General features: G+C 40.2%; 2 protein-coding genes across 3 annotated transcripts; one reads left to right on the top strand and one right to left on the bottom strand.

The window, feature by feature from the left end:
- Positions 1 to 1093: 1093 nt before the first annotated feature.
- On the top strand, positions 1094 to 2845 carry LOC145492035 (uncharacterized). Its single transcript, XM_081471350.1, has one exon. The coding sequence runs from the start codon at positions 1094 to 1096 to the stop codon at positions 2678 to 2680; it is 1587 nt and encodes a 528-aa protein (XP_081327476.1). The 3' UTR covers positions 2681 to 2845.
- A 458-nt stretch (positions 2846 to 3303) lies between these two features.
- LOC145492034 (U2 small nuclear ribonucleoprotein auxiliary factor 35 kDa subunit-related protein 2-like) lies at positions 3304 to 15809 on the bottom strand. Of its 2 annotated transcripts, XM_081471347.1 has the most exons (15): positions 15660 to 15809; positions 14848 to 14939; positions 14322 to 14355; positions 12472 to 12534; positions 12030 to 12138; positions 11555 to 11641; positions 9626 to 9667; positions 8924 to 8992; positions 8023 to 8078; positions 6988 to 7108; positions 6416 to 6508; positions 5962 to 6017; positions 5744 to 5853; positions 4925 to 5354; positions 3304 to 4434 (listed from the first exon to the last, which is right to left on the bottom strand). In XM_081471347.1, exons 1-15 carry the CDS (start codon positions 15722 to 15724, stop codon positions 4188 to 4190), a joined length of 1674 nt encoding a protein of 557 aa, XP_081327473.1. In that variant the 5' UTR covers positions 15725 to 15809; the 3' UTR covers positions 3304 to 4187. The 2 variants fall into 2 exon arrangements, with proteins under 2 accessions (XP_081327473.1, XP_081327475.1); XM_081471349.1 differs by lacking the exons at positions 12030 to 12138; positions 12472 to 12534; positions 14322 to 14355; positions 14848 to 14939; positions 15660 to 15809 and adding an exon at positions 10230 to 10302 and having other exon boundaries at positions 9626 to 9696; positions 11511 to 11643.
- Positions 15810 to 16326: the final 517 nt, after the last annotated feature.

Raw genomic sequence — 16326 nt, 5'->3', positions numbered from 1 at the left:
TAGTTAATTAATTTAGAGGGCGGAAAAGCGGTCGTAGACTCGAATGAATACAAATAAAGACAACGTGATATATATACCAACGCCCCGCTAATGAAGCATTGTAACAACGTGTCACAATGACATAACACCCGAGGGATGAGGCTACACAACCCATGATGAATACGTTTACGATTTGCGCGCTTGCGTTCAAATTTGGGAACGTGAAGACTGTGCCAAATCACCTAACGTATCGCTTAAGAGAAGAAATTGCAAGACGCAAGGGATGAACAAAAGAAGCGAAATACCAGCCCGTGGATGAGATTGCCGCGAAAATTGTTACTGCTCAACTCAGGGGTTGACACATTCCAATTGGCTTATCACAGTTAGGGGAGCGTTGACTTGTTTTTAAAAAATCACGTTTTTCGGGTTAATAACTCGTTCGCGTTTTAAATTTTTTAAATAATTTTTTGAAGAAAATTTAAATTAAGAAGTAGTCTTGAATTTGGCGTAAAATGCATATATATTTTGGACAAAATCGCTTTAAGGCCGGTTTTCGCGCTCTAGGGATAAGACTGTATTTAGTTTCCGAACAAAAAGAATGTATAACGTTTAAAGCCATAAGCTAATTGCGAATTGTTGTGTGCAGTTCCACTAATAACAAAGCGTCTCCATCAGAAATGAGCCTAAGTTTTTAAAAGGGTGTGAAAATTGGAAAATAATTAAAACATCCTCTATTTGTCCAGCTTACAATTTTGTGAGTCAAATTACCTATTGGTTCTATGGCAGTTGTTTCTACATCAATAAGTATCAGTAAACGTATAATTGGGAGTGCACGCTAAGGATTTACACCACGAGTGATATTTGAAAATTGAAAACAGTCAACTTGATATAAACGATTCTTGAATGCTGCGAGGTCCATCAGGTTCAGCAGGTCAAATTCCCTAAAGCCCCTAATGGTAGTCATTGTGATCGAATATCCAAATCGAGAAACCATGGAAACAAATTAAAAGAGGTTGGGACAAATTAAAGAATATTTGCAAATACAAGAAAGAGAATCAAGGTTCAGCATATGAGTGTGATTAAAATTCACTTTGCGTATGTTAAAGCCCCTAACATGTTGGCAATCGATTATATTTTCTGCTTCGTTTCTCACTTCAGTCCCTACTATATAGTTGGTATCACTGCCACTTTTTTGGCGGCCGTTATTCTATTTCTAGACCAGTGTTGGTCCCGTTCTAGCGTGTCCCTCGAGAATACAGAAATCCAGTCCAGTGGCGATGGAAGACTTCGTCGTCCAGTTGGACCTCTGGAAAAAGGACTTATCAATGGCTTTGATAAACGACACATTCCAATGATCGTGGTCCTTCTGCGTCTTAAATCGAAAGTACACCTGGATCCCGAAAAGGTTAGGCAGGCATTGGTACTGCTCGCTAAACGATACCCACTTTTGAGGATGAAAATATCGAACGAGTCGCACAATGAAGAGCCGGTCGCCGAATACTTCACTGAAGTGGAAGATCCTAGTGAAATCAATTTTAAGGTAGTCAAGGCCTTCAATGTCGATGAGCTTGAATCTGCTTTCGAGCGGGAATTCGAGACACCGTTTGACCTTAACTTTGGTCCCCTTTGGCGCGCCGTTCTTTTGGATGAAATACAAGTTGACGGAGCGAAGGACGCCTACAAAAACGCGATTATTTTTAGCTTTCTGCATGTCATCACAGACGGTCGTTCAATCCTCCTATCGTTGGAAGAATTTTTTCGCTACCTGACCATGGTGTGCGAAGGACGAGAAGCTCAAGTCACAAGCATGCCATTCCGTCCTTCCACTGGAGTTCTGATGCAACACCGCTGCAGACCGTCTCTGTTGGAAAGAGTGTTTTTTAAGGCGTCCTCATGGTTGTCAAATATCAAAACTGTCTTGAAGGTTCGGAAAAATCCGGAAAATCTATACCTGGCCAGCTACCCACCAGTGTCCATCCGTGACCAGGCCGCACCAGATAAGACGTCGGTTGTGTACCGGGAGTATTCCTTCGAAGAAACACAGGGATTGATCAAGGCATGCAAAATGGTCAAGTGCTCGGTTCACGGGGCCATCACTGCAGCTTTACATATGGCTATGGCAAAGATCCTTCACAAAGGAAAAGCAGAAACGTCAACAGATCCACTGTACCTCAATTCAAGCTGCAACGTTGATATTAGGAAGGAATGTCGTCCCGTGATTGAGAGCAGCGAGTTCGTGTTGTGTGTGAGCAGTTTTCGTACTGAAATCGAGGTATCACCCTGGAACAAAGATTTCTGGAAGTTCGCTCAACATTGCGCTCGGCAAATGCAGTGGTCGTTCTTCACTGGACAGCACCACAAATTCCTGAGGCAGTGCCACCTTAAATTAACCGCAGGCGAACAGCAAAGGACGGCACCACGTAACCAGCAAGATCCGAGAGTGTTCAACTTGTCAAATCTTGGGCGACACGAGTGGAAAGCCGCAGAAAATGGTCCTTACCGCTTTGATGGTATTGCAGGCGCTGTATCTTTACGTCCTTCAGGGCTGGTCTTTGGGTTCATGTGTGGCACCATCAACGGAAAACTACGTTTCACAAATAGCTACAATAAGCGGGTCGCGAGTAAAGAGCAGGCTGTTGAGTTTCTCGAGCTCAGCCTGAACATTCTCAAGAAAGCATGTGATAAGGTTTCTTGCTCGTAAACTTGATAACTTAATTCATAGACATTTCAATTTTGATCCTCAGACGTACAAGGCGTCTTTCAGGAATGGGTTTTGGGTTCATGTGTGCCACCAAGAAAAACTCTGTTGCACAAATAGCTGCAATACGCGGGTCATGAGCAGCAAGCTGGCTGTCGAGTTTCTCGAGCTCACTCTAGACATTCTGCTCCTAAACGTAGTATACTTATCAAATAATTTTAAGGCCTTTAATTCACGGAATGTCCCCTAAGATAGCTTTTCAAATTTGCTATGGAGGTTAAAGCACATGTCATAATCAATAAAGTGTTGACTAAAACTACGTAACTTTGCTCATCCAAAATGCTGTATTGGTAACCATGGTACAGGTATTCTCGCACATCAACCTTTCTACCACTTAACTTTCCGGGGACATTCGATAAGTTGATTACCTGTAAGAATGCTATCGGAGACAAATTTCACATTAAGTCTAGAATGAAAATTTTTGTGGAAATTCAATTTTTTCCCCACCGCACGCGGATTTATTTTTGTCGTGCACTTCCAGGATAAATACGCCTATCATTTATTTATTTTTATTTATTTATTTTTTTGTTAAAACCACGGGTCTCGCAAACTTTTCGTCGAATTCCACAGGTCTCGAAATCTTGTTTTTTTTTTTAGCCGTTATGTGTGTCTCGCGATCTCTATTTCTTCACAAAGCTTTCTGGCACACTTCTCGACTTTTTGCAAGGCTAAGAAAGTCTCGAAATGCCGATTTTTATTATTACTATTCTTTTTTAGTAAGTGACGTCTGAACGTCTTAGAACCTGGACGTCTCGAGCTCGCATTTAAAACACTTTAACAGCCTCAATGTCTTGGGCTCGCAAAGAGAAAACGCTAATCTCGCCTTCTCGTAGTCTCTCACTTATCATTCACCACGCCTATATAACAAGTATAACCGTATAGATTACACTCTTTTATCTATGTAAGAATATATTTTACAAGATCAGAATATCGAGGCTGAAATGTGCAAATTATAAGAATAAACCCAAGGCCGAGATTTTGAAAACAATATAATTTGGGTGTTGAAATTTTGTCAACACTATGCAATTATGTTTTTAACTGAGGGCCTTTTCATATGAGCCGGGTCAACCGGGATCTCGCCTCGCCACTCTTTCCTTCGTGAAAATTTCGATGTGTTCACATGAGAAGCCGGGCTGGCCCGGTTGTCCATAAGAACTTTATCAAAAGCCCTTCGTAAATTATGTTTAGGGCAACTGTGCCAGCCCCAGCGGTCATAAATAGGGCATCGAATTATTGGCCAGGTCATAAATAGGGTAGGAAAATTACAGATTTCGGTCATAAACGGGTAACGGTTTTGGGAGGCGGGCCGCGCACAATCCCACCCATTTTTTTTCTGGAAGTACCCCCACCTCCCACTGGAACTAAACGCGCTTTTCTCATCTATGATCTCCTCGACAGATAGAGATAACTGATTGAAGTTTTCTCTGGTTTAATTATCTACACTGGATCATCAGTGTTCCTGGCTGTCACTCTCTGAACTGCTAGTGTCACTTTCACTGGTGTTGCGTCGCTTCTTCTTCTTCTTGCGTTCGCTGCGGTGTTTGTGTTTCTTTTTGGGTTTCCGTCGATGTTTGGGTTTGTCCGAGGAATGGTGCTTTCGCTTCCGATTTAGTGGCTTCTCGGATGACGTCAGGAGACGCTCGCCCTCTTCGCTGTCAATCACTGCGCCGTTGTCTTTGCTAGCGTCTGGCGATAGTCTGGAAGAAAATGATAAGCACTACTAATAAACAAATGTTCCTTCAATTTCCGCCCCCTCCTCCGCCCTCCCCCCCCCTCCCCCCCCCTCCCCCCACCCCCCGAGCTTCAATTCAATGCTCTGAGAAACTGGAAGTACACTAAGATGATAACTTATACATGTGGCTGACGATTCACGGTTCCTATAGTTCTCATTATTAGATTATTTATCAAGCGGTAACAAAAAAATAGAGGCCTAGGGAAAGTGAAAGGGAGCGAATTAATTTGTTTTCATTTCTGATACAATAACAATATTGCGAAGGAATCTATTTCTTATCTCCTCGGACATCTACCTTTCAGACAAAATTAATCCAGCAATGACTTGAAAATAGAGGGAAAGAGAAAGGGTGCGAATCTCTTTTATTTTACATTCCTGGTGCAATAACAGTATTGGCGAGGGAATTTGTTTTTAATCTCATTGCTTTTATTTCTTCTGTCTCGGACATCTTTTACCTTTCAGACAAATGCTTGTGTTCTGTTTCTCTTTCGCTCCCCTCGTCGCTACTATAACTTCTTCTCCTATTCCTTTGTTCTCTGTTCTCGTGTCTTTCCGAAGTCCCGCCACGTTCTCTCTCCTCACTTCGTCTACGATGCCTTCTTCGATAATCATCTCTGTCTCTGCCCCAGTCCCTCAAGCGTCGCTTTCTATAGCTGTCTTGTTCCCAGTCTCTGTCCCGCGATTGATCTCGGTCCGGATCCCTTCGTCGGCTCCACTGATCTCGTCTCCAGCGTCTCTCGGATCTCTCGGAAGTCCGGCCGCTGTCGAATGGCGTGCGGTTTGGTGAACGGTCGTCTCTGTGGCTGAACTCATTCCCTGGATTTCGGTACACGTGCAGGAAGTTGCAGTTCTTGCCTCGTGGACAGCGGTTTCGCTCAAAGAGACCTACAAACAAACACAACACAACAACAACTGAAAGCCATCTTAATAGTGCTTTCTCATGCCAAAAGTCTTCGTGTCTCGTGTGAGTGGCATACAATTCACAAGACTTTCTCCCACTTGTCACTCTTGACAGTACACCAGCACGAACTTCAAATATTGCGCCCCCAAGCTCCCTCTTCTCACGATCTGTTTCTGGTAGAAATAGGGATTGGAAACCTTTTACTACACGTCTTCTGATTTTACGCTTTCCTATGAAGCTGAACAAGTAACACGACAACAAGTTTTAGGAGGTAAGGTTGGGCTGGGAAGGGAGAGTAAAGAGAGAAGTAGATGGGATGTGGATGGGAAGGAGAAGAGCAGAACGGAGGGTACCAAACATTTTGAAAACATACCACATATTGCTGACTTCCATTTGGTTACGGGAGAAAATTCACAGGAGAGCTGCTTCGAAGCATACCATCGAGCATTAAATAATGCAAAGGCTTTGGCACATTCCTCTTCACTGCAAATCAAATGGAACGAATTTTACAGTAACAAAGTATGAAGAAGATAGAAATTCAATAGCAGCTGAGAGATAAAACGAGTCAATTAACAGACGAATGATGCACACCTGGTAAACTGCACGTACACATTGCCTCTCAAATGTGGTTCATGGTTGCAGCAAACCTGAAAATAAACCCGAGTTATGCTACTAAAACCGTGATATTGTTTATTATATGGCTAGCTCCGTGAGCGGACAAGATGAACCGAATCCTGCGCTGTGATTGGCTACCCGAGCGGGCAAGATGGCACTGTTTTGCCTTATCGCTGTTACCCACTGTGAGTTCGTTTTGTTCTTGAATAGTGTTGAATTTTGCTGGACTTGTCCCAACATAACCAAGACAAAAGATGCTCACAGACTACTAGCATTATACCGCGCAGAGCGCTTGTAAGCGACTGAGAGTCCTCTCAGTTTTACACCAATTACAGCGAAGCGCAAATGAATTTCCACATATCTTGCTGCATTTTATATACATTACTGTATTTTTTCCAAAACACTGACGTGTAAACAAGACAACTGTTACCTTGAACTGGACAACAGTGCCAGCTTTCCTGAACTCCGGCAAGGTGTCTTCATAAAACTGCTTGAAATTTTCGTACGCCTCCTTCTCATCGTACTGGTAGAAACGTAAAAGAAAAAAAAATGCTACTAGCACGTTTAGAGCGATTTTCACGTGAGTGTCCGCAAAGTAATTCGCGTTTGCTTCTGTCTGGCAATATTACTGCGCTAAGTGACTGGTTTAAAAAAAGAAAAGAACAGAAAAAAAAAAAAACACTCGGGCCACTTTGTTAGCCAACAAGAAATAAAACCAAAACAAAACGTGATTCGCTCCTGCACGTTTTCCCGCTTTTCGCATCAACTTGTATTTGCTTCCATTTATGATTGGTTCATTCGATTGCTCGTGTCCTTTGTGAACAGCCAGGGTGATTAACCAAAGGCTGGAAACCGCTCTATACCAGCTACGGATAGCTACACCTCAATATGATTACTATGTTACTAATGCGGCGTTCGTACTCTCTCTTACTTTTTTCCTAGGACTCTACCGGACCTTTTCACGATCTCCATAGATTTACCGCTACATAAGTCAGAACTCACCTCGAGACTGGTATCTTGATCAGCTTCATCAAGCATAGACTGCGACAGCCGGATGTCATTATACATGGCTGGAATCATCAGCGTCACACTCGAGCTGGGTCGAGGATGCTGTCTTGAACACCTACGGATACAACCAGCAAAGAAATTTGGTTTTAGGCCTAAGTTATCTCTAGACGTTTTAGCGGACAGCAGTGTCTACCAACACTGAACAGAGGAATTAGATCGTTGCTGTCCTGTAGCAAAACGGCCACAGGTCCTCGCGGTCTACGCTATATCGGCCTTACGGATAACTTCATACAAGGTTCAAAAACGCGAAGCGGAACCATGGGCACTGTGAGTGTTTTCACCACAGAGTTTTCAACAAGAATACAACACAGTGATCTGGTCAGCGCTCGCAGCGTACCTGATCCAAAGTCCACCATGCTAACCATTAGGCTACCGCGCCTCGCTCGCTAATTAACAAATGGACTTCAGTTTTTCATGCGTCTGTCCTGTTATTGATCATGAATTTCGTCATAACATTGTCAAAGTAATATATTCCCCAGCTAAAACTAGGGAATATCCCTGTGATATTCCATAAATTTCAAAACTGCGCATGTTGCGAAAAATATTTGAAGGATAATGAACACAACAGCCTCCATTCATCTTGGCGCCAAAATATGTTCAGCTATTTGTCCTTGGACATTATCTGTTCCTCAAAGCTCAAACTGTTCGCTTCTCAGAACAGATAATGTCCGCAGACAAATATCCGAGCATATTTTCCCGCCAAATGGTGGCTATTGTGTATACAAATGTATTCGTATTTTCGGTAGTAGACTGGAACTAGCTCGCAACTGAGGCTAATGCCATTAAATAGAAATGACATTAATCTACATTTTAAATGACATCCCCCTCTCCCCCTCACCCCCCCCCCCCCCCCCAATGAGCCTCCATTGCGAGTTAGTTCCAGTGCAAGAATGACCCATTATCAAACAGTAGTTCCAGTCGCTCTTCGCTTGCATTTCATTGGGTTAATAGCTTGGCTGTCTCACTCACCTATCGCCAAATCTACAGGCTCCTGTCTTCAGGTAAAACGAGCAATTCACTGTGTCCTGAAATTTATCAACATGATACCGTTCTGACAACATTCACAAAATTTTCGATCTACAATATATGGTTTGTTACTCATTGTTAAAAGGTGTAAAACTAAAGAGTGGAACAAACGTTTTGCAGGAGCTGAATTTTGCGGACTAGCAAGTCAGTGTCTTGCAGCATCGAATTTTTGCAATCGCCAAATAAGACTTATTTTGTGTGCGAGAAATAGATGTTTGCGATCATCAGCAAAATGCGTACAATTCTGAATTACAGTTCACGTTTGAATAACAATTTACAGTAAGTTACCGTTGTAAAAACACAAAAATCGGTGTTTAATTATTAGGCTATTACAATGACATCTTATTTGGCTACTGTGGTTAGTTTTTCTGGTGATGAAGTACCTCCACTTTATTAATTTTTTAACTGTCAGTTCTCCATGGATAGATCAAAAAAGAGGTAACTTGTAAGAAACACTTGATGGCAGAAAGTCTACACATGTACCGCAACGTTTGTGCTGGAATTCTGATACCCATACATGACAAAGTTGTCTCGTTATTGATCTCTTAATTTAGGTAAAGTAAAGTCGGCATACGAGCCAAGTGGCGCATCAGGCCGGAGCTTATCCCGGTGTCTGTAGCATTAAGCGACTAGGAGTATTTCTACTCCCCCCTGGATGGGATGCTAGTCCATCGCAGGGTTATCTCCAGCACTGTGAGAGTAAAGTGTCTTGCCGAAAAACACAACGCAATGTCTCTGGCCAGGGCTTGAACCCGCAACCGCTTGATCCGGAGACGACCGCGCCTCCGCAATCTCTTAATTTGATGCGGTTATATACATTTCAACACAACAAAACGTTTTTCACCTGTTCTGTGCCGTACGATTTCTTGTCATCTGAAGGTGGTGCAAGCGGGTTATGCCATGCTCCATTATTCTATAACACACAAAAGAAACATACTAATCTCTTACTAACCGAATACGAGGGCCGGGCCCTACTGGGGAATATTGCCCCGAGGTCTTGGCAGCACGAACCTCGCTACGCTCGGTCCGTATCAAAAAGACCGAGGGCCAATATTCCCCAGTGCGGGTCGAGAAAGCTAGGTTAGCAAGTAGTTTGTTATATGGCTCTTGTTTTGAATTCAATTCATCAGCCTCCCTGGTATTTTAACAAGTCCTCCCGGCGTTTCGATAGATTTATTACATTTACTCCATACTTAGTTTACTACATGCATTCACTCGAGGTTTTAAACTAGATAAAGGGTGATAAACAACAAAAGAAAACGCGAAAATCATAAAATAACAATGCACAACAAGGAAAGTCCCTTTTCCTTCTGACGCTTTTGTCAGATCACCCAGGTTCCAGGTTCACCCTGGAGAGCGAGCAGGCACTGCGAAAGTAAAGAGGCTTGCCTAAGAACACAATACAGCGACCTTGCCAAGCAGGCTGCAAACCTAACTACCTTGATCCAGAGTCTGTCATAGTAACCAGCAAAACAACCTACCTCGCCTCCTGTTACAATTTATAACGAATCCATGTAATTTGGTAAAGATAATGATATCGTCATACCTCTGAAACTGTGGGTTTGTTTAACTCCCTGAACAAGGCGTCCTGTTGGAATGAAGATGCCAAACAAGGTGCTTGAGGCAATGTTAAGAGTTTTGTCACCTAAGAAATACCTAACTGTGAACTACACAGTATTGTACAATAAGCAATTGCTAAAACACTGTTTTTAAAATCCAAAAGATTATCCGTCAAGCAATATCACGAAAGTCCTAAACTGGTCTACGCATAAAGCCTATCCCAATACCTGTAACATAAATATCATATGACTTAGAGGGGAAACAAAATCCAGGTTTTACCTCTGGGGTGACATAAAACAGACATCACTAATATTTAAAAACAAGCTACAAATATTTACAGATGATAAAAGCATTGGAAATTGCAAGTTTGGATTTTGAAACTCCCATAGAATACAATAACAAGTATATGAAATATAGACATTGGTTCATTACTTCTTATTTCTGATTGAAAGTATCACTGGCAGAGAAGCAAACCTCTTCAAAGGCACTAAATCGATTCAACAACCAGTACCATAGAGATCTAACTGCCAGCTACACTAATCTTATCTACACCATAGTTTATCTGAAATATACCATCTTATAAAAGATACAAATATGTCTTTGATGCAATGGACCCAATGTCTCGAGGACCAGAACTTGTGCAAGAACTTGGCTGTGTTGTTCCCAGTTTGTTAAGGATTATCAGTTCTAAGCTCTTCAATTCTTATATTTATTATAAATTACTTCAAGAATAATGTAACAAATGTATATATTTAATGTCTCAAAAAGGTTTATAACCATACTAAGGAAACTTTATAATGACGCCAAATGTGAATCATGCACAGAGCACAGAGCACAGAGAGTATTTTAAGAAACAAAACCTACAAACAGAATGCAAGATTTATACTCAAAAAAAGGGCAGAAGTCATTAATTTTTGGTGTTACTTAACAAAATGGCTAGCAAATGACAAAGGGAAATATATTACACAAGAATCATTTAATAAATTCAAGTTAAACATTATTTTACTATTAAAAATTCACTGAATGTTGATCAGGAACATTGGATACTCATAATTTTATGCAATGACAATGAGTTAAAAATTATCGTACTGATCCCAGGTTGTTCGAAGGCTGGATAATGCTATCAACCCAATAAATCACCATCCAATGGATAAACAAACCACACTATCTGCTGGATAGTAATTTACCCAGTGGATAGTGCTATCCACCTTGTGAACAACCCGGTCTGGTAATGTTTCTGCCATGCTAATTTCCTGGCATTCTAATGACATGGAACCGGCAATGATTTGTGCTGCAAACTTTTATGGATCGCTATTTGCTGTACACACATGTACGTAGCTAACCATGCAGTGCTCAGTGAGCTACAAGCCAACTGGGAGCTAGTCGTGTTAGTTCATATGGTAATTTGCCTACACATGTTAAAGAAACGCAAGTGAATACTTCAAGCGAACCCATCTAATATATTTTCAAGAGCTGTGGGAGAAATTTTTTAGTGACATGACTGAACATAACTTAGGCAGTGCAATAAGTAAGGCCTGATCTTTTTCCAGGTTTTGTTTTTCCAGATGTAACTAATCAATGATAAATGACATCAATGAGTAATCAAACTATCAATCAATTACTCATTGATCATCCGCAATAATCAATGACTACTCAGCTGATTACCCATCAATTACCCATTGATTACTCATTGATTTTGCTGACGTTATTGATGTTATCAATTGGTTACATCTGGGTTTCTACAACTGCTTAGGTTGTGTACAAAACAGCCATGATATGTAACATGCTTATTGATAATAACAGAATTTATTTATTAAGCGATTCACATTAATTCATTATAATCTGATTAACATGTAAAATAAGTCGGATACTGCCATTTTCAGTGAATACCCATTCCCATCAACAGTGATATCACCTCTTTCTCTTTGATTGCCCTTTGTTTTCTTTCTTCTCTTTCTTTCTCTCCCCTCTGTTCCTCTTCCCATTCTTTCTTAATTCGTTCCTACAACATAATGTACATTGTAATGATACAAAAGTTAACTAAAGGTACGTTTAAAGTGTTTGCACTGTTTCAGTTCTAAACCGATCAGTGAAAAAAGCAAAACAAAACAAGAAATATACCATTAATTAAATGCCATTATTTGTGACTATTTTTGACAAATTCTGGCTTGGCCTTTGTCTTAAAGTCAGAATGGGAACCACTCAACAAGGCCTTGGATGTTGTTGTGCAGTAATACCTACACATACAGTACATTTTGTCTTTAAGAACTCTTTTATAAATATGTACAATGCAGTCTACACTGCTTCTGCCTCATTACACAAATTATAACTGCCAACACTACTAATAGCACTTTTTTTCTATGCTACATGTATTACACATAATCAATCACCTCTTGTTCTAGCTTTTCCCTTAATTTTCTTTCTTCATCTTCCTTCTTCTTTTGAAACCTCTCCTGGGCAATAGCTTCCCTTTCCAGCCACAAGCGATGTTGGACTTTCCTGAGAAGAAGAATATCAATCAGTATACTTACTACATAACTCCTTTTAGTCCAAAGTTGACAAAAATGTTGATTCTCCCCAATAACTGCTACACATCTCTTTGAAATGTTAGTTTTGTGAGTCTGATGACCAATGATTACAGCATGGCTAAAAAGTAAGTTACCAACCTCTCGCAAGTGAAGACACTGCTTGAACTTCTTACAAGTGAGATATTAATAGCCAATTGTAAAGCAAACATGCAGTGACAATGCAGCAAAACATTGCGCACTGATGTAAATCTAAAAAAAATCCAGAATCATCCCAGAATCTTCAAAAGAAGTTCAATTTCCTCACCTCTCTTCCTCCTCTTTCAGCAATAGCTTCTTTTCTGCTCTTTCCCTTGCTTCTAACTTGGCTCTATACAAAAAGAACACACTTGACCCTTTCAACAACAGCCACTATAGAGACCAGAATCAAGTAGCTATTGGAGAAGAGCAGCTTTTGAAGGGAGGTTTTGAAAAGAGCAAAAGAAGTTTTCTTCACAGAATAATTTACAAGGGTCTATAAAGTATCTTGATGTAGAAAGAAAAGAATCAAAAAGGACTCCTTAATCAAAATTTTGAGCTGCCATTGCTTCAAACTGGTTCTACTGTAGATGAGCCGACCTACTGCACACCCAACTCTGGCTGTGACTTCCAATACTAAATGCAGGACCTATACTCGCTTTGTTGAAGTCGTTTTTCTTGAGAATTTATTTAAAAATGTCTGGCAATTCATAGGTAGACTTGTCTAAATGGCTTTCAAGTACAGATTCAGAGCAATGCTCTGGATACTTAGATGACAGCTTTTAGTCAGAAAATGAAGACTTTCCATCTTACAATGACAGTAAATCATATCACAATAAATTAAGACACTATAACAACTGTTACAGTAGCTCAAAAATTGCTAGAAATAAATTTTAAAAACCCTGTCTTCCTAGGTAAGGACAGCAAAACGATTTGGACTATACAATACATAAACAGTAAACAAACCACAGTGAGGATTAAAGCTGCAAGCTTGTGGGGCCATGTGGAAAATCAAATTTACGAGTATAAGTAAAAGCCATGGACAGGTTAGTGAGAACCATGTTATATGTACAAGTATACAGATTAAGAAAATGTAAGATATGGAAATACTGTACATGTATGAAAACTTTGATTGCACTGGCACTTCAAAGACATGGCTTTTAGCAGAGGATCATTTATAACTTAATTTAGTATAAACCGCACAAAAGAACAGTGCTTCACATGTGCTCTGATTGGTTAAATCGGAGGTGATTAGCAAGTACTATTCACCTCCGAGCAGCTGGCATTAGAGATTTTAAAATTTCTGACCGCTTGTCAAACATAAAATAATGTTTTGGTCTGCTAATTATTCAGCTTGTGTGGTATATACTAAAACAATTATTCACCTCAGTGTCTGTGAAAGTGATGGATATTTACCTCCACTTTGGTGAATAATTGTTAACTATCATTAATTTGTCAGTTTAACCGGGCTAACACCAGCAACATCAGTGAGAAAATCTAGCCTGCATACATCTGCCCCCTCCCCACAGAAAAACTTGGGTCCAAGACATATTTTTAACGGGAGGGGGCAGATGTACACAGGCTAAGCAAATCTAGCAGCAGTGCTGGAGGTTCACTTGGTCACAACCTCAGAATGCATGCCAACTAAGATCCCAAGATGACATTAGCCTGGGCTCCAGAAGAAAAGAGAAGACATGGCAGACCGAGAGAGATCTGGCACAGAACCACAGAGAAAGGACAGTCTTGAGTGTTGCATTGCAGAGCAAGGCAGCAGTTGTTGCATGTGACCAGGTGGCATGGCCAAGAAAGATTTCTGGCTCATTACCCCCAGGCACTATGGGCAAAAGTGAAAGTAAAGTATCATTTGTCTGTCTATGAAAGAGCAATGGATGACAGGAGACTTCTAAGAATAACCAACTCCAGAAAGATGTCAGTTTCTTATATGAGCAGATAATTTATACTCTAAAATTCCCTGTTCAGTGATTCTTGTGGGAAATAAGGCTCATCACTGCACAAAAACAGATGAGTCACGTCTCACTAGTTCAACAAGACCAGAGACTGGGAAAGGTACTAGTCGGTAGTTTGTTTCTGGTGGTTTTCACAGTACATGTAACTATGCAGCTCAGATTTTACACCCACCTCAATATTGGGTCATTTTCTATTCTCCACTTTTCTGTGAGAGTAAAACAAATGATGGAACAATTATAATAATTATTTCAAAATTTGTTAATATAAATTCAATATACAATGTACAGTGTTTTGGTTTGAGATTCTTCACACATTTGATATTTATTTTGTTTTCTCATATCAAATTCATTGTCATAATCTAACTCAGAGGTATAACAAATGAACCTGTAGGTTTCAATGAGATCGATATTTAAAAATATATAAACAACCAAACAAAGGATGGACAACTTACTGATTTATTTCAAGGCTAAGAAACATTGGCCAAAACAGTACATATTATTTGTTATGGACTGCACATAATAGTCTGTAAATTGGTGTGGCCTTTATTAATTAAATTTTATAGATGTAGTGTTTTTTGTTTTGTTTTTGTTTTGTTTTTTTGTTTTTTTATTAATATCACATTATTACATGTACATTCATTTGGCTTCCAATTGACACCACAGCACATAATTTTTATATACCAGTATGTTGTCTTTACCTTCAAGCTCTTTCTGCTCTCTCTTTTTAGCTGCTTCCTGTCTCTTTTGGCGTCGCCTTTCCTTCTTCAGAAGCCTTCTAAATTGCTTGTGGCTGAAATATTTAAAAGATCACTTAACTCAAATCCAGCTGAATTTTCCCAGATATTTTATCAATGGACAGCTTCTCTGCAAGAAAGGCTAATCAAAAGCTTGAAAATTTCCAGTTCAAAGAAAAATCCCTTACCCTTAGAATTCCAAAAAGCCGCCAGTGATATAGATATGGATATTTTCTGGAATCACGCATTTGAACTACAGTACTAGTGAAATAAACGTGGCTAAATTTTCGTCAATGCAGAATTTCCTCGCCTTAGGACTTAGCAAGAACACTTGAAATTGAAATTTGGTTCACCGAAAGATTGCACAATCCAGCACAATTTCTCACACCATCAACGTTTTTCCACGCACAATTTGGCTCCAAAATCCCGCACAATTTTCCTCGCACCCTGTCAGACGCCAGAATTTAAATTCTGTTATGAAGCGATGGTGAAAAAGCCATACCATAAGCTATACATGTACACTTTACTACTTAAAATACTTTGAGTAGTGTAAGCAATGTATCATGTTTCTCCAAACATTGTTTGCGACCGAAATTAACAGTTAGATGAATAAACTTGAATCATCATCACTGGTTATGAATGGTGAGCGTCACTTCGCAAAATGAATTCACTAATATTAAATGAAGCTACAAACTTTCAGGAAACGAAACCAACAGGAGCCTAAGGATGAACTTCAGGATAGCCTGTAGTATCTTAAAAAGCTAAAACTACCATACCTGAGCTTTACAGGTTGTTGTTGTTGTTTAGATCTTCCATCTTCTTCTTTCTCCTCTGCCGCCATATTGCTTAGTCTGCTTGCCTCGTTTTGGTGTTACTCGGTGCCAGTCAGCACTCCGTCAGCACCAGAAGCGAGCAGCGGCCCCGAGCAGCGCAGTTCGAGGAAAACTAAGAACATGCTAAAAACATGTTAAAAACATGCTCGATACATCAGCTTACAGTTAGCATAATTCACCCAACGACTGTAAAATTCAGGTTTTAAGCACTGTATAACGGGTTTTGGGTGAGCTTCGAGTAACAGATAATGTCCAAGGGACTGTCCAAGGGGGGACAAATATTCGAGCATAATTTCGCGCCAAATGGAGGCCATTTTGTTTGCAATCCTTCAAATGTATTTTTTTGATTTTGTGTTTTTGGCCTTTTCCTTTGCTAGCTTGTTCCAGGCTCTCGGTAGCTGGGGACGAGCGAAAAAAAAAAAAAAAAAAAAAAAAAAAAAACGAGGGGGATTACAAACATTTGCCGACGGATTCACCTTCATCTCCCGATTCTTCACCTAAGACTGGAGAATATTACTATATCGATGGTGATACCGGCACGAAATACAAAATATAAAATAAAATAATACAAAGTTCAATGATTAACAATCAATATTGGGAGAAAATCGCT

This window comes from Orbicella franksi, chromosome 7, assembly GCF_964199315.1.
Source record: "Orbicella franksi chromosome 7, jaOrbFran1.1, whole genome shotgun sequence".
Classification (NCBI taxonomy): Eukaryota; Metazoa; Cnidaria; class Anthozoa; order Scleractinia; family Merulinidae; genus Orbicella; species Orbicella franksi.
The sequence above is the reverse complement of the archived record's forward strand: the minus strand, read 5'-3'. Positions and strand labels throughout refer to the sequence as shown.